General features: G+C 45.2%; 1 protein-coding gene across 1 annotated transcript in view; it reads right to left on the reverse strand.

The window, feature by feature from the left end:
- Positions 1-22,416, reverse strand: part of ryk (receptor like tyrosine kinase) — a 319,820-nt gene that overhangs the window by 175,027 nt on the left and 122,377 nt on the right. The window contains exons 5-7 of the mRNA XM_038815667.1: positions 19,620-19,688; positions 7,512-7,656; positions 1,427-1,527 (exon numbers count right to left, since the gene is read on the reverse strand). Coding sequence (XP_038671595.1) covers positions 1,427-1,527; positions 7,512-7,656; positions 19,620-19,688 — 315 coding nt within the window. The remainder of the gene's footprint in view (positions 1-1,426; positions 1,528-7,511; positions 7,657-19,619; positions 19,689-22,416) is intronic.

Here is a 22,416-nt window from a genome sequence, read left to right on the forward strand (position 1 = left end):
AGTTTGCACATTCTCCCCGTGTCTGCGTGGGTTTCGCCCCCACAACCCAAAAATGTGCAGAGTAGGTGGATTGGCCACTCTAAAATTGCCCCTTAATTGGAAAAAATAATTGGGTAATCTAAATTTTAAAAAAATAAATGTGTTTGTGGAACCCACCTCTTCCCTCACCTGATGAAGGAGCTGCACTCTGAAAACTAGTGATTCCAAACAAACCTGTTGGACTTCAAACCTGGTGTTGTAAGACTTCTTACTGAATATAGAAGACTCAGAGGGAAGATGAAAAAGCAAATACGAAAAAGCAGAGGGTGTATGAAAAGAAACTTGCAGCTAATATAAAAGGGAATCCAGAAATTTTAAATAGGCATATAACAAAGACCAAAGAAAAGTACAGCACAGGAACAGGCCCTTCGGCCCTCCAAACGCGTGCCGACCATGCTGCCCGACTAAACTACAATCGTCTACACTTCCTGGATCCGTACCCCTCTATTCCCATATTTATCAAGATGCCCCTTAAATGTCACTATTGTCCCTGCTTCCACCACCTCCTCCGGCAGCGAGTTCCAGGCACCCACTACCCTCTGTGTAAAAAAACTTGCCTCGTACATCTACTCTAAACCTTGCCCCTCACACCTTAAACCTATGCCCCCTAGTAATTGATCCCTCTACCTTGGGGGAAAAGCCTCTGACTATCCACTCTGTCTATGCCCCTCATAATTTTGTAGACCTCTATCAGGTCGCCCCTCAACCTCCGTCATTCCAGTGAGAACAAACCGAGTATATTCAACCGCTCCTCAAGAGCTAATGCAATATAAATAGTTCAAGGGTGGTAAAGGTATCATAGGGTCTATTAGGAACCAATAAGGTGATTTACATATGAAGATGGGGCATAACTAAAGTATTAAATTAATACTTTACATCCGTCTTCACCAAGGAAAGCGACCATGGTAAAAGGAGGTAATTCAGACACGAGAAGGGATTAAAATTGATAAAGTAGTGGTATTTAACAGGCTATCTGTACTTGGGGCAAGTCATGCAAAATGCTGTAGATATTGACATCGGTGGAGGGTTCTGTCTTACCTGGATACATTTTATTTACATTTCAAGATCTAAACATTTAAAAATACATTAAATAAATCTATTTAATTAACTTGAAGTTAATCAGCAAATCAGCAAAATTATACAATAGTCAGTAGTGGAGTTGGAAAAGCAGTACAGAACACTCGGGTAATTCAGGTAATGTTCATTTGGGAAAGGTTTTACCTTATACTTATTATCTACGCAGTTGGTTCTTATTGATAGGAATACAAGTAACAAACGTTTATTACAAAACACGATTCAAATTTAACACGGTGATCAGCATAGCCCTCAATTTATTAAACAAACATGAATACAATCTCTAATAATCCCCAAATTAAGAAAGTCTTACTCGTGACAGGCGTTGCATTGTTGGGTGTATCAGCTCTCAAATACTGTGTGGTCTGTGTGGAGGGTTGTGACAAACCCTGAGAGCTTCCACTCTCACTCATACTGACAAGACAAAAAACAAAGCTCATTACATTACACATTAGCATTGTGTATACTGTATTTCCATTTGCAATTTTTATAATCTCATTCAATTTTTATCATATCATTCAATCTTTATATCATGGGTGGCACAGTGTTTAGAATTCCGGGTTCAATTCCGACCTCGGGTGATTGTATGTGGAGTTTGCACGTTCTCCCCATGTTGAATCATAAGAATCATAAGAACTAGGAGGAGTAGGCCATATGGCCCCTCGAGCCTGCTCCGCCATTCAATGAGATCATGGCTGATCATTTGTGGACCCAGCTACAGTTTCCGGCCCGAACACCATAATCCTTAATCCCTTTATTCTTCAAAAAACCTATCTACCGTATATACTCGCGTATCATGCGACTTTTGAAAACCTAAATTGTAACCTAAATTTGGGGGGGTCGCATGATACGCGAGATACAAAATTTGCGGGTGTGAAGTGCTGGCCAAGATTAGGCTGTTAAGCAGACCGTATCCATTTACGGTAAGTTAATGAAACTATTATATTTATGAAATATAAAACAGGAATACATATGTACTTTAATTAACATTTAATAAAATAAAAACACTATTAAAACAAACTATATATTGTCTTTAAATGGCTTATTAATGGATACGTCAAGTGGCTGAACGACGCTAGTCAAGCCAGCTGGAACGATTGCTATATCGGTGTTTGATTCGCGAACAGCTTTCACAACAGAATCCACTCGATGTGACCTAAACATATCCCACACAAGTAAACTTTTTTGGCGTCGTAAACCACCTGCTCTCGATTCCAAAACTCTCTTAAGCCAAATCTTGCAGCCATTATCGTTCATCCATCCTTTTTCATGGACATGGACAATGAGGGGCCTCAAGGTAGCATGGTGGTTAGCATCAATGCTTCACAGCTCCAGGGTCCCAGGTTCGATTCCCGGCTGGGTCACTGTCTGTGTGGAGTCTGCACGTCCTCCCCGTGTGTGCGTGGGTTTCCTCCGGGTGCTCCGGTTTCCTCCCACCGTCCAAAGATGTGCGGGTTAGGTGGATTGGCCATGCTAAATTGCCCGTAGTGTAAGGTTAATGGGGGGATTGTTGGGTTACGGGTATACGGGTTACGTGGGTTTAAGTAAGGTGATCATTGCTCGGCACAACATTGAGGGCCGAAGGGCCTGTTCTGTGCTGTACTGTTCTATGTTCTATGTTCTATGATACCATTTGGAAGTTTTAGTTTGGGCATTAATTTCCGTTTAAAAATAACCATTGGAGGAAGTTTCGTCCCATCTGCCATACACGTTAGTACAACCGTAAAATGTATCTTTTCATGCCCTGTAGTTTTGATAAAAATACTTTTCTCGCCGACGTTATTAACGGTTGAGTTTGATGGCATATCAAAATTCACGGGTGTCTCATCCATGTTTCAAATGCACGATAACTTATAGCTGTTAGCTTTGCGATGTTTGATTACAAATGTTTGAAAACTAGTCACTTTTTCTTCTAATTCTTTTGGGAGTTTCTGTGCAATTTTTGTTTTTCTTCTTAACACAAAGTCATGTCTTTTCATGAACCGCGTACACCATCCGGGACTTGCAGTAAACACACGAATGCCCATTTTTCTTGCTTCTCGTAAAGCATAAAGTCTTATTTTAGATTGTGTTACAATATAACCATTTTCTCGATTTTCGGACACCCACTTTGATACTTTATCTTCTAACTGCGGCCAATGACATTTCGACCCGCAATTTGCGCATTTATAGGAAGGAGTTTCCTTCAATTTTTCTTTTTGTTTTCTCCAGTTTCGGACACAGCTTTCTCCGACACCAAACAGCTTTAACGTTGTTGCTTTGTTCCGGTTCAGCAACAACTTGCAGCTTCAATTTGGCAGTATATTTCTTCGCAGATCTTTTCTCCATAGTGGTTAAGGGTAGAATGTATTCGATCGTTGTTACGTGTTAGGTAACTGTTTATTATCATGATTAGAAACAGCAAAACAGCTGTTTCTCATTCTGTTATTTACGGCAGAAAGCCTAGCCTAGTGTCATCTGGTATCTCAAAAAAGTGACTCGCATGATACACAAGATATATGATAAAATCATGTTTTGGGGACGAAAATTTAGGGGTCGCATGATATGCGAGATCGCAGGATACGCGAGTATATACGGTATCTTTATCTTAAAAATATTTAATGAAGGAGCCTCTACTGCTTCAGTGGGCAAGGAATTCCATAGATTCACAACCCTTTGGGTGAAGAAGTACCTCCTAAACTCAGTCCTAAATCTACTTCCCCTTATTTTGAGGCTATGCCCCCTAGTTCGGCTTCCACCAGTCAGTGGAAACAACCTGCCCGCATCTATCCTATCTATTCCCTTCATAATTTTCTATGTTTCTATAAGAACCATCCTTCTAAATTCCAACGAGTTCAGTCCCAGTCTACTCAACCTCTCCTCGTAATCCAACCCCTTTAGCTCCAGGATTAACCTAGTGAATCTCCTCTGCACACCGTCCAGTGCCAGTATGTCCTTTCTCAGGTAAGGAGACCAAAACTGAACACAATACTCCAGGTGTGGCCTCACTAACACCTTATACAATTGCAGTAAAACCTCCCTAGTCTTAAACTCCATCCCTCTCGCAATGAAGGACAAAATTCCATTTGCCTTCTTAATCACCTGTTTGCACTTATAAACCAACTTTTTGCCACTCGTGCACGAGCAACATGTTTTAATATTTTATCGTTTAAATAATAATCCCTTTTGCTGTTATTCCTACCAAAATGGATAACCTCACATTTGTCCACATTGTATTCCATCTGCCAGACCCTAGCTCATTCACTTAACCTATCCAAATCCCTCTGCAGACTTCTGGTATCCTCTGCACTTTTTGCTTGACGACACATCTTAGTGTCGTCCGCAAACTTGGACACATTGCCCTTGGTCCCCAACTTCAAATCATCTACGTAAATTGTGAACAATTGTGGGCCCAACACTGATTATCCACCTCTCCGGTAATGTCCTCAAAAAATTCCACGAAATTAGTTAGGCACGACCTGCCCTTTATGAACCCATGCTGCGTCTGCCCAATGGGACAATTTCCATCCAGATGCCTCGCTATTTCTTCTTTGATGGTAGATTCCAGCATCTTCCTGACTACCGAAGTTAAGCTCACTGGCCTATAATTACCCGCTTTCTGCCTATCTCCTTTTTTAAACAGTGGTGTCACGTTTGCTAATTTCCAATCCGCCGGGACCACCCCAGAGTCTAGTGAATTTTGGTAAATTATCACTAGTGCATTTGCAATTTCCCTAGCCATCTCTTTTAGCACTCTGGGATGCATTCCATCAGGGCCAGGAGACTTGTCTACCTTTAGCCCCATTAGCTTGCCCATCACTCCCTCCTTAGTGATAACAATCATCTCAAGGTCCTCACCTGTCATAGCCTCATTTCTGTCAGTCACTGGCATGTTATTCGTGTCTTCCACTGTGAAGACCGACCCAAAAAACCTGTTCAGTTCCTCAGCCATTTCCTCATCTCCCATTATTAAATGTCCCTTCTCATCCTCTAAAGGACCAATATTTACCTTAGCCACTCTTTTCTGTTTTATATATTTGTAGAAACTTTTACTATCTGTTTTTATATTCTGAGCAAGTTTACTCTCATAATCTATCTTACTCTTTTTTTATAGCTTTTTTAGTAGCTTTCTGTTGCCCCCTAAAGATTTCCCAGTCCTCTCGTCTCCCACTAATCTTTGCCACTTTGTATGCTTTTTCCTTCAATTTGATACTCTCCCTTATTTCCTTAAATATCCATGGTCGATTTTCCCTCTTTCTACCGTCCTTCCTTTTTGTTGGTATAAACCTTTGCTGAGCACTGTAAAAAAATCGCTTGGAAGGTTCTCCACTGTTCCTCAACTGTTTCACCATAAAGCCTTTGCTCCCAGTCTACCTTAGCTAGCTCTTCTCTCATCCCATTGTAATTGCCTTTGTTAAAGCACAAAACACTCGTGTTTGATTTTACCTTCTCACCCTCTGTCTATATTTTAAATTCCACCATATTGTGATCGCTCCTTCCGAGAGAATCCCTAACTATGAGATCATTAATCAATCCTGTCTCATTACACAGGACAAGATCTAGGACCGTTTGTTCCCTCGTAGGTTCCATTTATTACTGTTCTAGGAAACTATCGCGGATACATTCTATAAACCCCTCCTCAAGGCTGCCCTAACCGACCTGGTTAAACCAATCGACATGTAGATTAAAATCCCCCATGATAACTGCTGTACCATTTGAAAATGAAATGAAATGAAAAGTGCTTATTGTCGCGAGTAGGCTTCAATGAAGTTACTGTGAAAAGCCCCTAGTCACCACATTCTGACGCATGTCCGGGGAGGCTGGTACGGGAATCGAACCGTGCTGCTGGCCTGCTTGGTATGCTTTAAAAGCCAGCAATTTAGCCCAGTGAGCTAAACCAGCCCCTGGTTTCCCCATTTCTAAAAGCATCAGTTATTTCTTTGTTTATTGCCTGCCCCACCATAATGTTACTATTTGGTGGCCTACAGACTACTCCTATCAATGACTTTTTCGCCTTACTATTTCTGATTTCCACCCAAATGGATTCAACCTTATCCTCCATAGCACCGATGTCATCCCTTACTATTGCCCAGATGTCATCCTTGAATAACAGAGCGATACCACCTCCCTTATCATCCACTCTGTCCTTCCGAATAGTTTGATACCCTTGGATATTTAACTCCCAGTCGTGACCATCCACTATGTTTCAGTAATGGCCACTAAAAATCATAGTCATTCACGATGATTTGCGCTATCAACTCATTTACCTTATTCCGAATACTACGAGCATTCAAGTAAAGTACACTTCTGTTGGCTTTTCTACCTCTGTTTTGAATCTTTGAATGTCTGCGTGGATTTCCTCTGGGTGCTACAGTTTCCTCCCAGTCCAAAGATGTGCAGGTTAGATGGATTGGCTATGCTAAATTGCCCCTTAGTGTCTACAGGGTTAGATGGGGTCATTGGGTTACGGGACAGAGTGGAGGTGTGGGCTAAATAGGATGCTCTTTACAAGGGTTGGTGATTCATTTGTGGTTAGGTAACTACGGACCAGCTATCAGGCCTGTCGAAACTATCAACATCCACTGTGATGAATTGGTGTTCCAGGCTGCAGCGCTCCAGGTATTACAAAAAAAAGATGGCGTTAGGGGTAATATCTTTCAGAACATAAATTTCCTACTTCATACAGACAGAGGTGAGAAATGGGTTTGGACTCATATGTACTCTTCTGATTTTCTTTCTACTAAGATTGAGAAATAAAGCTTAGGAGTTAAGAAAATAAGGGGATCTTTCCAATCTGTCCTCATTGTTATGGTGAATTGTTTACAATTACTTACAAATGTTAAATTAGGGTACAGCAGAAGTCATTATTTTCAAATTTTATTTCAGGCCGACGATTGAATTTCTCACTTTATTTGACTGTAAATACAGTAACTCTTGCTTCTTCTGAATTAAATGGATGAAGTTTTAAAAAGAAATTTGAATGACGATGTACCAAATATTATAATAATTGAAATTATATTCTTCAAATAGATTATTAGCAAACATTGTGACATAGTAATTGCAGCAGAACATCTGGTAAACATGAATCCAAGTGACAATGACATTTTATTACCAGTTATTTCTATTATTGAAGACACCAATAAACACTTTCCGTTTGGTTCCAGCACCTCCACTCAGTTAACCTACACTGCTACTATAGGGACAACTCACAAGCAACAGAAAATTATAAAGTACTGAGAAGACTATTGAAATCCCACTTAGAAAAAAACTTCACTGTTTGGAAATGCAAGTCGATTAACTAGATCATTAACTACATAATGATTGAAATTTGTCTAAGAAATTAATATGCATTTTAAATGGAAATGTTCCTTGTTAATCCATGCTTTTTGAGATCATAAATTGAACTGAAAGCCACTCACCTATCATCAAGTTCCACTCTTTTCATGCTGTGCAAGTGTAGAACAGCCAGTATTATCGCCACCAAGAATATGACGGCACAACAAACTCCAACACTGATATAGAACACACGGGTGGAGGTAGTGGGTGCCGTGTGTACAGCATCAACTGTTGGGAAGTCAAGCACAAAGATGGAATATGAAAACTCCACCATTCTTACAAGGAGAGCACTAACATAGATTTGTAACGGCTAAGTCTTGTTCAATAAAAATAACTGATATTTTTAAGGAATTAACTAAAGTAAACGGGAATATCTGTGGATGGGGTTATTTGGACTTCAGGAAGATATTCAAAAAAGTTCCACATTAGAGTCTGTTGGTTAACTATTAGAAGTTATTCCCTTTAATTTCCCTTTGTTCGCATTTATTTTGTTTTATTTCATAATGTTTTGTCCCTGGGCTCATGAGAATGTAATCCCAACCATGGGCATCACGGTAGCATTGTGGATAGCACAATTGCTTCACAGCTCCAGGGTCCCAGGTTCGATTCCCGGCTTGGGTCACTGTCTGTGCGGTGTCTGCACATTCTTCCCGTGTGCGCGTGGGTTTCCTCCGGGTGCTCCGGTTTCCTTCCACAGTCTAAAGATGTGCAGGTTAGGCGGATTAGCCATGCTAAATTGTCCTTAGTGTCCAAAATTGTTGGGTGGGGTTACTGGGTTATGGGATAGGGTGGAGGTGTGGACCTTGGGTAGGGTGCTCTTTCCAAAAGCCGGTGCAGACTCGATGGGCCGAATGGCCTCCTTCTGCACTGTAGATTCTATGATGATTCTATGATATCAACACTATAACCACCTGCTCCCCACCACTGCCCTTCCATGAAGTAGCCCACCCCAGCTGACCTGGCAGCCCCTGTCCATGGCGCCGAACATTCTAGCCCCCACTGATTCTCTCCCCAACAGTCTCCTGGTGCAAACAACAACATCAACATTTAAAGACTAAAAGGGATGAGAAAAAACCGCCGCAGAAGAACAAAGGACAATGGCCCCCCAGAGGAAAAGAAAACCTCCTCCAAAGTTCAATGTACTCCTTCTCCTGTCAATCAAACAATGAGTTTGTTTTTCAAACTCCATCACTTCGTCCGGCGTCACAAAATAATACTCTCAACCACTGTAAGTTACCCAGAGATGAGCCAGGTACAGTATTTCAAACTTCACCCATTTCTTAAAGAGGGCAGCCTTCACTTTAAAGCCCGCTCTCCTCTTGGCCAGCTCCGCACCCAGGTTCTGGAACACTCAAACTGTGCCGCCCTCGCAGGTACACTGCCTCGTCTGCCTGGTCCACTTCAGGATCCGCTCCTTGCCCAGAAACCAGTGCAACCACACCATCTTCATCCTCAGTTCGTTGCCCTGCGGCTTGCTCATCAGCGCCCTGTATGCTCGGTCCACCTCCAACAGCCATTCGAAGACCCCCTCTCCCAGCAACTTCTCCAACATCTTCGCCACATACGATCCAGCGTCCGCTGCATCAATACCCTCTGGCAACCCCACAATCCTCAGGTTCTTCTCCGGGAGCAGTTCTCCAGATCCTGCACCTTCTCCTGAAGCCGCTTGTGGGTATCTCGCATCACCCCCACCTCGGCTACACCAACAAAGTAAGCTGCTGCTCATGCTCACCGACCGTCTCCTCCACCTTTTGGATCACCTGGCTTTGAGACTCCAACCGCATCTCCACGAGGTCGATCTCCACCTTGTGCAGAGCCACCGTCCTCATCAGGTCTTCCAGAGACTCCTTCCTCTACTGGGTGAACTTCTCGTTCAAGAAGTCCACAGCTGTTCCATAGACCACTGAGATGTTAGGGCTGGTCGCTTACCCTCCGCCATCTTCCCATGTGTCCCAGGAAATGTTTCTCGCTTCATTTGCCTAAAATGACTTCTGGTCCTCAAATCCATCCACTGGTGGAAAAAAACTCTTTCTCCACCACCCCTGCACCTTTTTCCACTAAAACATTCGCCCGTTAATTGGGGAAAAGATCCAAAAATACCCCCCCACAAGTAGGAGCTACCAAATGTGTGACCACTCACACCATGGTCGCCACCAGGAGTCCGTCTAAATGCTTTTTAAAAGATCCGTCTCTACTACTGCACCTGGCAGTTCATTCCAGAAACTTACCATCCTGTATGTGAAAAAATTGCCCTTCTGAACCCTCTCCCCTAAAACATATAGCCCTCTAGTTTTAGATTCCCATGCCTTTGGCAAAAGATATTGACTACCGACCTTATCTATGCCATTCATTATTTTATAGACCTGTATAAGATCACCACTAAGCCTCCAACGTGCCAGGACAAAAAGTCCCTGAATATCCTGCCTCTCCTACAACTCAAACCATCAAGTCCCACTGGCATCCTAGTATAGCTTTCCTGCACTAATATCCTTTCTATAATAAGGTGACCAGAACTGTGCAGGAAGTGTAATCAATGTCAGCTCCTCACAGACTGTGTGGGTCAGTTGGAGGAAGAGTTTGATACACTTAGGAGCATGCAGGTGGTGGAAAATGTCATAGATAGGAGTGATAAAGACATGGTCACACCCAAGGTGTAGGCAGCCAGATGGGTGACCGCTAGAAAGGGCAGGCAGTGCAGGAATCCTCTGTGGCTGTCCCACTCTCTAACATCTACCGTTTTGGATACTATTGGGAGATATAGCCTATCAGGGGAAAACCACAACAGCCAGAACAGTAGCATGCACAACTGGCTCTGTTGCTCAGCAGGGGGGAGGTTGGGGGGGGGGGGGCGCAAAGTGCAGGACGGTAATAGTCATAGGGGACTCTAGTAAGGGGCACAGATAGGCGCTTCTGTGGACATGAAAGAGACTCCAGGATGGTATGTTGCCTCTGTGGTGCCAGGGTCAAGGATGTCTCTGAACGAACACAGGACATCCTGAAGGGGGAGGGTGAACAGCCAGAGGTCTTAGTATACACAGGTACTAACGAGAGATGCAGGAAGAGTGATGAGGTCCAGCAGAAGGTGTTCAGGGAGTTAGGCTGCAAGTTTAAAGCAGGTCCTCTGGGGTTGTAATCTCAGGATTACTTCCTATACCACGTGTCAGTAAGGCTAGAAATAGGAGGATTGTGCAGCTAAACACGTGGCGAAACTGGTAGTTTCGGAGGGAGAGTTTCAGATTTTTGGACCTTCGGGATCTCTTCCGGGGCAGGTGGGACCTGTACAAGAAGGACTTGTATCTAAACTGGAGGGGCACCAATATCCTGGCTGGAAGGTTTACTAGAATCACTCAGGAGGATTTCAACTAGTATGGCAGGGGATGGGAACCAGAGTGCCAGCTGAGGTGGTGTCAGAACTGAAGGAGAAATAGAGAACAAAAATAAGAGAACATCATCACCCTCAGGCACAACAAAACAGATGCCAAGTGTGAGAAGGGAGGTAGTCAATGCAGGATTGAGGGTAAATGTATATGGAACAAGGTAAATGGGTTTGCTGCGCACATTGAAATTGGCCGGTACGATGTTGTGGGCATCACACAAACGTGGCTGTAAGAGTATCAGGGCTGGGATCTAAATATCGAAGGATATGTGTCCTATCGAAAGGACAGGCAGATGGACAAAAGGGTCGGGGTTGCACTTTTAGTAGGGAAAGAAGCTGGGCCGCATGGTGGCTCAGTAGGTTAGCCCTGCAGCCTCACGGCGCCGAGGTCCCAGGTTTGATGCCGGCTCTGGGTCACTGTCCGTGTGGAGTTTTCACATTCTCCCCGTGTTTGCGTGGGTTTTGCCCCACAACTCAAAATTGTGCATGCGAGGTGGATTGCCCACAATAAATTGACCCTTAATTGGGAAAAAAAAATGAATTGGGTACACTAAATTTTTAAAAAAGGAATGAAGTTAAATCAATAGCAAGGAGCGATATAGAATCAGAAGGCATAGAATCTCTGTGGGTAGAGTTGAGGAATCGCAAAGGTAAAAAGACCCTGATGGGAGTTATGTACAGACCCCTAGCAGTAGTCAGGATGTGGGGCAGAAAATCAATCAAGAGATAGAAGAGGCATTATTACAATAATCATGGGGGACTTCAATATGCAGGGGGACTGGGTAAAATGAGGTTGGTAGTGGGTCCCAAGAAAATGAATTTATGGAATGTCCAAGAAATATTATTTTGGAGCAGTTTGTGACAGAGCCTACTAGGGAACAGGCAATTCTGGATTTGGTGATGTGTAATGAGGCAGACTTGATATGGGAATTTAAGGTGAAGGAACTCTTAGGGAACAGTGACCACAATATGATAGAATACGCAGTTTGAGAAGGAGAAGCTACAATCAGATGTAACGGTATTTCAATTAAATAAGGGTAACTGCAAAGGCATGAGGGAGGAGCTGGCCAGAGGTGGTGGGAAATGGAGCCGAGCAGGGAAGACAGTAGAACAGCAATGGCAGGAGATTTTGGGAGGTTATTCGGGAGTCACAACAGGAATTCATCCCAAGAAGGTAAAAACATGCTCATGGGAGGACAAGGCATCCATGGTTGATGCGGGAAGTCAAGGATAGCATAAAAGCAAAAGAAAAAGCTTACAAAGTGGCAAAGATTAGTGGGCAGCCAGAGGATTGGGAAGCCTTTAAAAGCGAGCAGAGGACAACTAAATAAACAATAAGGGGGAAGAAGATGAAATATGAGTGCAAGGTAGCGAGGAATCTAAATGAAAATAGGATTTTTTTTTTCCAATATATAAAAGGCAGAGAGAGGCAAAAATAGACATTGGGCCACTGGAAAATGTGGCTGGAGAAGTAATAATAGGAAACAAGGAAATGGCAGACAAACTGAATAGGGGCAGCACGGTAGCATGGTGGTTAGCATAAATGCTTCACAGCTCCAGGGTCCCAGGTTCGATTCCCGGCTGGGTCACTGTCTGTGCGGAGTCTGCACGTCCTCCCTGTGTGTGCGTGGGTTTCCTCCGGGTGTTCCGGTTTCCTCCCACAATCCAAAGATGTGCGGGTTAGGTGGATTGGCCATGCTAAATTGCCCGTAGTGTCCTAAAAAGTAAGGTTAGGGGGGGGTTGTTGGGTTACGGGTATAGGGTGGATACGTGGGTTTGAGTAGGGTGATCATTGCTCGGCACAACATCGAGGGCCGAAGGGCCTGTTCTGTGCTGTACTGTTCTATGTTCTATGTACTTTGCATCAGTCTTCACAGTGGAAGACACCAGTGGGATGCCAGAGCTCCAGGAGAATCAGGGGACATGAGGTGAGTGCAGTGGCCATCACTAAGGAGAAGGTTCCGGGGGAACTGAAAGGCCTCAAGGTGGATACATCACATGGACCAAACGGACTACACCCCAGAGTTCTGAAACAGATAGCTGAGGAGATTGCCGAGGCATTGGTGGTGAAATTCAGGAATAACGGGAGGCAGGGAGGGTCCCAGAGGACTGGAAAGTGGCTAATGTAACACCGCTGTTTAAGAAGGGAGGAAGGCAGAATGTGGGAAATTATACGCCGGTTAGCCTGACTTGGATGATTAGTAAGATTTTAGATTAATGATGAGATAGCGGAGTACTTGGATGTATATGATAAATTAAGACTGAGTCGGCACAGCTTCGTCAAGGGGAGGCCATGTCTGACAAATCTGTTAAGAGTTCTTTGAGGAAGTAACAAGAAAGGCAAAGGAGTACCAGTGAACATGATTTATTTAGATTTCCAGAAGACCATTGACATGGTGCCGCATGGGAAGCACTGTTGCTTCACAGTTTCAGGGTCCCAGGTTCGATTCCCGGCTCGGGTCACTGTCTGTGTGGAGTCTGCACGTTCTCTCTGTGTCTGCATGGGTTTCCTCCGGGTGCTCCAGCTTCCTCCAACAAGTCCCGAAAGACACGCTGTTAGGTAATTTGGGCATTCTGAATTATCCCTCTGTGTACCGGAACAGGCGCCGGAGTGTGGCAACTAGGGGATTTTCACAGTAACTTCATTGCAGTGTTAATGTAAGCGTACTTGTGACAATAAAAATTATTCAATTCGTTAAGAGCCCTGGTATTAAGGGTAAGATCCTGGCATGGATAGAGGATTGGGTGACCGACAGAAGGCAGAGAGTGGGGACAAAGGGGTCTTTTTCAGGATGGCAGCCGGTGACTAGTGCTGTGCCTTAGGGGTCGGTGCTGGCACCACAACTTTTCACAATATACATTTATAATCTGGCAGAAGGAACTGAAGGCACTATTGCTAAGTTTGCAGGTGATACAAAGATCTGTAGAGGGACATGTAGTATTGAGGAAGCAATGGGGCTGCAGAAGGGACTTGGACAGGCTAGGAGAGTGGGAAAAGAAGTGGTATAGAACATACAGTGCCGAAGGAGGCCATTTGGCCCATTGAGTCTGCACCGACCTACTTAAACCCTCACTTCCACCCTATCCCCGTAACCCAATAACCCCTCCTAACCTTTTTGGTCACTAAGAGCAATTTATCATGGCCAAGCCACCTAACCTGCACGTCTTTGGACTGTGGGAGGAAACCGGAGCACCCGGAGGAAACCCACGCACACACGGGGAGAACGTGCAGGCGCCACACAGACAGTGACCCAGCAGTGAATCGAACCTGGGATCCTGGCACTATGAAGCCACAGCGCTGTCCACTTGTACTACCTTGCTGCCCATTGGAAAAGTGTAAGGTTATGCACTTTGGAAGGAGGAATGGAGGCATAGACTATTTTCTCAATGGGGAAATGCTTAGGAAATCATAAGCACAAAGGGACTTGGAAGTTGTTGTTCGAGATTCTCTTACGGTTCATGTTGGCAGTTAGGAAGGCAAATCAATGGAAGCATTCATGTCAAGATGGCTAGAATACAAGACCAGGGAAGTACTTCTGAGGCTGTAAAAGGCTCTGATCAGGCTCTGGTCAAACCCCATTTGGAGTATTGTGAGCAGTTTTGGGGCTCGTATCGGAGGTAGGTTGTTCAGGCCTTGGAAAGGGTTCAGAAGAGGTTCACAAATGATTCCTGGAATGAAAAGCTTGTCGTTTGAGGAACGATTGAGGGCTCTGGGTCTGTACTCTTTGGGAGTTTAGAAGGATGAGGGGGGATCTTATTGAAACTTACAGGATACTGCGAGGCCTAGAGAGTGGACATGGAGAGGATGTTTTCACTTGCAGGAAAAACTAGAACCAGAGGACACTATCTCAGACTAAAGGAGCAATCCTTCAAAACAGAGATGAGGACGAAGTTCTTCAGCCAGAGGGTGGAGAATCTGTCAAACTCTTTGCTGCAGAAGGAAGGGAGGCCAAATCACTGAGTGTCTTTGAGACAAAAATAGATAGGTTTTTGATTACTAAGGGGATCCGGGGTTATGGGGAGAAGACAGGAGAATGGGGATGAGAAAAATATCAACCATGATTGGATGGTGGAGCAAACCCGATGGGCCGAGTGGCCTAATTCTGCTCTTATGTCTTTGGTCTTATGTACACAGTATTCCAAGTGTGGTTTGCAAATGTCTTGTACAGCTTCAGTAGCACGTCCCAATTCCTGTATTCAATGTTCTTACCAATGAAACCAAGCATGCGAATGCCTTGTTCACCACCATGTTCATCTGTAACTCTACTTTCAAAGAGCTATGAACCTGTACCCCTAGATCTCTTTGTTCTGTGACTCTTCCTAACACCTTATCATTAACTGAGTAGGTCCTGCCCCGATTTGATCTATCAAAACATATTTATTGAAATTCTCAGAGAAATTCTCATAGAATTTACAGTGCATAAGGAGGCCATTCGGCCCATCGAGTCTGCACTGGCTCTTGGAAAGAGCACCCTACCCAAGCCCACTCCTCCACCCTATCCCCATTACCCAGTAACCCCACCCAACACTAAGGGCAATTTTGGACACTAAGGACAATTTAGCATGGCCAATCCACCTAACCTGCACATCTTTGGACTGTGGGAGGAAACCCACAGGGAGAACGTGCAGACTCCGCACAGACAGTGCACTCTCCCTGTGGCTTATTTCTCTGAACCGTACCGGACCAATTCACTGAGTTCTCCGCAGTCTCTGTACTCTGTACTGTGGCCCTTTTTGATTTTGACTTGTGTTTCTGTGCCTTTCACTTTTCCTCCTCCTGCTTTTTGTTTCTGTCCCCATTTTGATTCCCTGACTTCCTGCATTAGTTCCCATCCCCCTGCTACATTAGTTTAAACCCTCCCCAACAGCACTAGCAAACACTCACCCTCAGGCATTGCTTCCAGTCCTGACTCTGTCCAATCCTGCCGCTGTCTACCAAGTGCTCTGCTGTGAAATCTTTCATAATGGCATTTTTACCACGGTCAACGTCTGCTGAATGGTCTATAATTTCATGTCTTCTCTCTACCTCCCTTTCTAAATAGCGGATTGTTCCAGAGTCTATCAAATCTTGGAAGATGACCACCAATGCATCCACTATTTCTAGAGCCACTTCCTTAGGCACTCTGGGTGTAGATTATCAGATCCTGGGAATTTATCAGCTTTCAATCCCATCAATTTTCCCAACACCATTTCCTTCCTAATACTGATTTCTTTGAGTTATTTTCTCTCACTCGGCAACTGTTAAATTCTTTAACCATCTTGGTTGATTGTTGTGCCTTTTTGGTGCCTAATGTGTCCTAAAGATTTGATGGTAGTTTTGCCAAACTTGTACTATGCATTCAGAGTGAGGCCTGCCTGTTAAAGCACTTTTAAACCCTACTGGGCTCTATAAACGTATTCTTCCTTGGTAGCAGATTGAATGAGCAGATTGTCCATGTGGCAAATAATTCCTTCTCAGCCTTTGAGGATGTTGGAGATGCGCTGAAAGGTTGCTGGCACAGAGGATATGCCAAAAGGAAACTGACCGAAACAAAAGCGACCAAAGGATCAACAACTTGGATTCTTGGTCAAGGGGGAATCTGCCAAAAATCGCTTACAGCTTCATTTTGGACAACTTTACCATACTGCTATCTACTGACACCATCGGGTGTCTCTCTGAATGGCTTTGCACGTCTGTGTCAGGTCAACACGGAGCCTGATTTTGCCATGAGGTATAGGGACTGTAACTAGCCTGGAGAACCACTTTGTAGGCACGTGATAGAACTCCTTGATGCAGCATCCTGTCAATTTGCTCTTTGATTTTCTCGATCAGTGAGTGAGGTACTCTCCTCGGGTTAAATAAGCAGACTAGTTTGCTTTTAAAAATTTATTCTTTCAAGGAATGTGGACGTGGCTGGCAAGGTCAACATTTGTTGCCCATCTCCAATGGCCCTCGAATGGAGTGACTTTTCTTTTTAAAAGAGTCAACCATTTTGGTATCTGCGATTTGATACTCAATTTTGATCTTTCCTTGGAACAACCAAGAAAATTCACTCCTAAATATGACTTAGTTTAATTCTTGTTGGCTGTTTATAGAACATCAGGTCCTGAACACCGAGTCACACTGAGTGGAGTAATTTCTGATTCTGTGCGATATAAAGAGTTTCATTCATTTATGTCCAAGGGTTGTCATGATGTGACCCATCGACATCTGTTCCTCCTGGCCCTTGTAGCTTTACTTTTCATGGCTAGATCTCAACATCACTAAGCAAATCCAATTTATCTAATAAGACTATGAAACCAGCCCCAGCGTCCATTTTAAATTCTGTATCCTTTGACTTCCAACTCAATAGACCAGACATCTTTTACTTCTCCCAGGAAATCTTTCTTGTGACTGTCCTTATTTCCAATTTAGTGTACTGCTGCCGTTGTCATAATGGTTAAAAGTTTGTTACCGTCTCGTCCCATATATTGTGCCGACAGGATATTAAAATGTCTAGTCTTGCCATAGAGAAAGCAATCACCTCCCCTTACTGGACATTCTCTGTAGTGATGTTGCTTTTTGGCACCTCATCTGGAATGTTTTAAAATAGGTGTAAGCTTTCTTCCCTCCCCTTCGGCTTTTGACAGGCTTCTTAGTGGACGGGGCTCTTGACTTTGGGCCTGCATGCCGGATCAACCACTCCGAAGCCTCCCGAAGTACAGCCCAATTCTGCTATTGCAGCTCCACCTTGCCTTGCTAACTGTTCAATCTTCTCCAATATTAAATTCTCCTTGGATTGCAAAGGCCCAACAGCACATCGTCGAGCACACGAACCACAATGCGGCTGCAAATTAACGCAACTCATGCTTTAAAGCTCCATAACCGCTACTACTGGCCAGTCAATATAAGTCTTTGAATAATAAAACAAGGGATTCATCTGGCCTTTGGCTACTTTGGTTTAACCTCGCCCATTCAATTACCATATTCTTCTAAAGTCAGAAGTAACTATCAAAGATCCTCACAATCCCCTTAGGATGCAGAGGTGTCATGACATCATTAGGAATGGCTCCAATTGTTAACATGGTAGTTTTGTGGCTTTTCTTGCAAGTCCAAAATTGTCTGGTACCTTTTGAACGGTCATCTCCAGACCTCCCATTGTTACAGACCCTGTTGGGAGAGCTGTGCAAGGGATAGTATCTGTTCAATGGCTGCCAACATCATGGGTGGCTCACTGTTCGTATGGAGGATTTAAAAATGTGAAATTGAGCATTTCTAAGGTCTCATAAGAACATAAGAACTAGGGGCAGGAGTAGGCCATCTGGCCCCTCGAGCCTGCTCCGCCATTCAATTAGATCATGGCTGATCTTTTGTGGACTCAGCTCCACTTTCCGGCCCGAACACCATAACCCTTAATCCCTTTATTCTTCAAAAAACTATCCTCATTAATGGGTTTCACCCATGGGTGACCAATCTGTGATCTTGGTTTGTTAACCTGAAGCCTCCCAGGCTGCCACCATGTTTTAATAAGGTTTCACTTCTGCTATCAGTGACTTGGAGATAGTCAGTATTTAGTTTTCTTGAAATTACTTATTTACGCTATTTACAAATATTTCATGGGCCTAGGTGGGGTGCTCTTTCAGAGGGTTAGTGCAGACATAGAATCATAGAATTTACAGTGCAGAAGGTGGCCATTCGGACCATCGAGTCTGCACCAGCCCTTGGGACGAGCACCCTACTTAGGCCCACACCCCCACCCTATCCCTGTAACCCAGGAACCGCACTTAACTTTTTTGGGCACTAAGGGCAATTTAGCATGACCAATCCACCTAACCTTCACATCTTTGGACAATGGGAGGAAACCGGAGCACCCGGAGGAAACCCATGCAGACATGGGGAGCTGTGAAGCAACAGTGCTAACCAGTGTGCTACCCTGCTACCCATTGGGCCAAATGGCCTCAGTCTGTGCTACAGGGACTCTATGATGCTATGATTATCATTATCTGATTAAGCAAACATTTCCCTTTACTCTACAAATAAGGTATACAGTACAAGAGCAAGGGCTGCTGAACTTGTAAAAGACATTAGCTCAGCCTCAGCTGAAGTATTATGTCCAGTTCTGGATGCCACAATTTAAGAAGGGGGCGAAGGTATTGGAGAGCTGAAAAGAGACGCGAATGTTACAGGGACGCAGAACTTAAGTTGTGAAAGTAGATGGGAGAGGTTAGGATTGTTTTACTTGGGCAGCACGGTGGCCTAGTGGTTAGCACAGCTGCCTCACGGCGTTCGATCCCGGCTCTGGTTCACTGTCCGTGTGAAGTTTGCACATTCTCCCCGTGTCTGCGTGGGTTTCGCCCCCACAACCCAAAAATGTGCAGAGTAGGTGGATTGGTCACACTAAATTGCCCCTTAATTGGAAAAATAATTGGGTAATCTAAATTTATAAAAAAAAAAGGATTGTTTTACTTGAGAGGAGATGTGATAGCGGTATTCAAAATCATGAGGGGTCTGGACAGAGTAAATAGGAGAAATTGCTCCCACTCCTGAAAGGAGCAAAGCCGAAACAGCACAGATTCAAAGTTGCAAAAGAAATAAAAGTACAATTTCACACACTGAGTGGCAAATCTGAGAGCTTGCTGGAGGCCAGCTCAATCGAGGAATTCAATATGGATTTAGACTATTATTTGACGAGGAAGAGCGTACAAGGTTTATCAGGAGAAGGCGGCAGATTGGCGTTAAGTGAAATGCTCATTCAGAGAGCCGGTGCAGGCAGAATGGGCCAAATGGACTCCTTCTGGGCTGTAACAATTTTGTGATTGTATGAATACATCCAACCTTCCCAAAGTCATTACTCACATGCAGTTCTTCCATCTTTGCTGCTGTTTTTGCCTGGATAAATGAGCGATTTTTCTTCCTGTTCTGGTTCTGGAGAGATATAAACAAAAGCTGTAAGGTAACTTTTTTTAAAAATATGAATAGTTATTCGTGCTCAAATATGTTTTGCCTCCAGTATGAGATTGGTAAGTACATGATGAAGTACACACTGCTGGAGTAGCACAGCTAAAAGATTCCAAATGGAAAGAAAACATTTTTCAACCAAATGACTAACAATGCTTTTTATAAGAAAAGTGGACAGCTGTAACAGCAGACTTAGTTAGCCCATCATTTCTGTGCTGGTGTTTCGCCAACACAATTTATTTTCTTTTGTCCTTTCCTGGGTGACGCTTGCTGTCCATTCATTCATTTCTCCTGAACTATGTAGCTTGCTTGGTGTAGACTTCACACTTGGCCATTTCAAAAGAGAAGTTAAGGCTGCTGTGGGTCTGGAGTTACATGGAGGCCACAACAGATTTCCTTCCCTAAAGGGCATTTATGAATGGCTTGTATTAAAATCAAAAATGGTTTTGCCCAACGGAGTGTCATGCCTCCACTTGTCCCGTCAGCATAGGCATGCAAACCGTACAGTAGACTTACAATTCCAGATTTTTTTTTTATTGAATTTAAATTCCACCATCTGCCGTGGTGAGATTCAAACCCTCATCCCAAGATCATTTCCCTGGGTCACTGGATTACAGTGACAGTGACAATAACACTATGCCACAATCTCCTCTCAAACCTAATCGCACTGTCCCCCTCTCTCCCTCAACTTTTCCATAAAAACAATGGTAATTGCCTAAACCACTCCATGACTAAGAAGTCCACATTTTGAGAACTATTTGTGTAAAAATAATTCTAAGTGATCATTTTAAATGGATGAGCCCTCAACATGAACTCCTCAATTATAAGCACTTGGTAGCACTCTGACCTCAAGTCAGAAGATTATCGGTTTGAATCTCACTTAGAAGGCTTGAACACAAATATTTAGACGAACACTTCAGTGCAAGAAACAGCTGCATCGTCAGAGACATCAGAGTGGATTCTCCGTCCAGCGGTACTAGAATCGTGATTGGGCGGAGAATCGGGCATTAGCCGAAAATCGGCAAGCGCCCAACGGAGTGTCATGCCTCCACCTGTCCCGTCAGCAGAGGCATGCAAACCGTACAGTAGACACGGTGGATTCCAGCCTCCCGCTATACTCCACCTCCACTAGGCAGAAGTGACGCCTATGTGGTTTACGTATGGCAACTAAAAACAGGGACCAGGCACCGTGGCTGCTGATGGGGAGAGAGGAGGCAAGAAAAGTTTCCAAAGGCGCAACAGTGGGCTGACAGTTCTGCCACTAGCTGGGAGGTGTCTGTCAGGTCCATGGGGAGTAGCAGGGGACCAATCCTGAGGTCGGTGTCCATCATTGTCAGCAAAGCACCCAAGGATAATACCCTCAGTAGACCCCATAAGAAGGTGCAGGATAGGGGCCACAGAGCTCATCACTAACATGTGCAGCGCCAGCCACCGGGACGGGATGGGGGGGGGGTTTTAGAGGCGCCCCCCCACCCCCACCCCACCCACCCAGCCATGCCAGATGATGGTGCACCTGAAACCGTGGGCATATGGGGGAAGAACACCTGCTCTCGGTGGCCTTGATCATTCAGTTAGTTATTGGTTGGTGAGGGCAGAAGACTTGGAAGGGGTGAAATGAAAAGAGGCAAGATGAGTGAGCGGTGTTGAATGGAGTATTAAAGTAACGATACGCATGGTAGCATTCAGGTGCGTGTCAGTGCGCGGGTGTGTGCGTGCCAGTGCGCGAGCGTGTGCGCGCCAGTGGGCGGGCGTTTGTGTGCCAGTGCGTGGCCGTGTGCATGTCAGTGCACGGGCATGTGCGTGCGCGGGTGTGTTAGCGCGCGGGTGTGCGCACGTCAGTCAGCGCTGGCGTGTGCGTGTCAGTGCACGGGCACTTGCGTTTCATTGCGCGTGCGTGCGCAGTGCATGCCTGTCGGTGTTGCCGCGTGTGTTGGGGCCTGCTTGTCGGGGAGTGCTTGTCGGCAATGGAGTGTCTCTGTCAGCACGTGCGTGTCGGTGTCAGTGTGTGTGTCGCCGCGAGTCGCCCTGCGCGTGTCGGTGAAGGTGCGCGCAGGCCAGAGTGTCAGTGCGCAGGCCAGAGTGTCAGTGCGCAGGCCAGAGTGTCAGTGCGCAGGCCAGAGTGTCAGTGCGCAGGCCAGAGTGTCAGTGCGCAGGCCAGAGTGTCAGTGCGCAGGCCAGAGTGTCAGTGCGCAGGCCAGAGTGTCAGTGCGCAGGCCAGAGTGTCAGTGCGCAGGCCAGAGTGTCAGTGCGCAGGCCAGAGTGTCAGTGCGCAGGCCAGAGTGTCAGTGCGCAGGCCAGAGTGTCAGTGCGCAGGCCAGAGTGTCAGTGCGCAGGCCAGAGTGTCAGTGCGCAGGCCAGAGTGTCAGTGCGCAGGCCAGAGTGTCAGTGCGCAGGCCAGAGTGTCAGTGCGCAGGCCAGAGTGTCAGTGCGCAGGCCAGAGTGTCAGTGCGCAGGCCAGAGTGTCAGTGCGCAGGCCAGAGTGTCAGTGCGCAGGCCAGAGTGTCAGTGCGCAGGCCAGAGTGTCAGTGCGCAGGCCAGAGTGTCAGTGCGCAGGCCAGAGTGTCAGTGCGCAGGCCAGAGTGTCAGTGCGCAGGCCAGAGTGTCAGTGCGCAGGCCAGAGTATGCATCATGCATATGCGTCAGTGCCGTGCTGGAGCGTGCGAGCCGGTGCGTGCGTGCGTGCGTGTCGGCGCGT

Source organism: Scyliorhinus canicula, chromosome 13 (assembly GCF_902713615.1).
Source record: "Scyliorhinus canicula chromosome 13, sScyCan1.1, whole genome shotgun sequence".
In the NCBI taxonomy this organism is placed as follows: domain Eukaryota; kingdom Metazoa; phylum Chordata; class Chondrichthyes; order Carcharhiniformes; family Scyliorhinidae; genus Scyliorhinus; species Scyliorhinus canicula.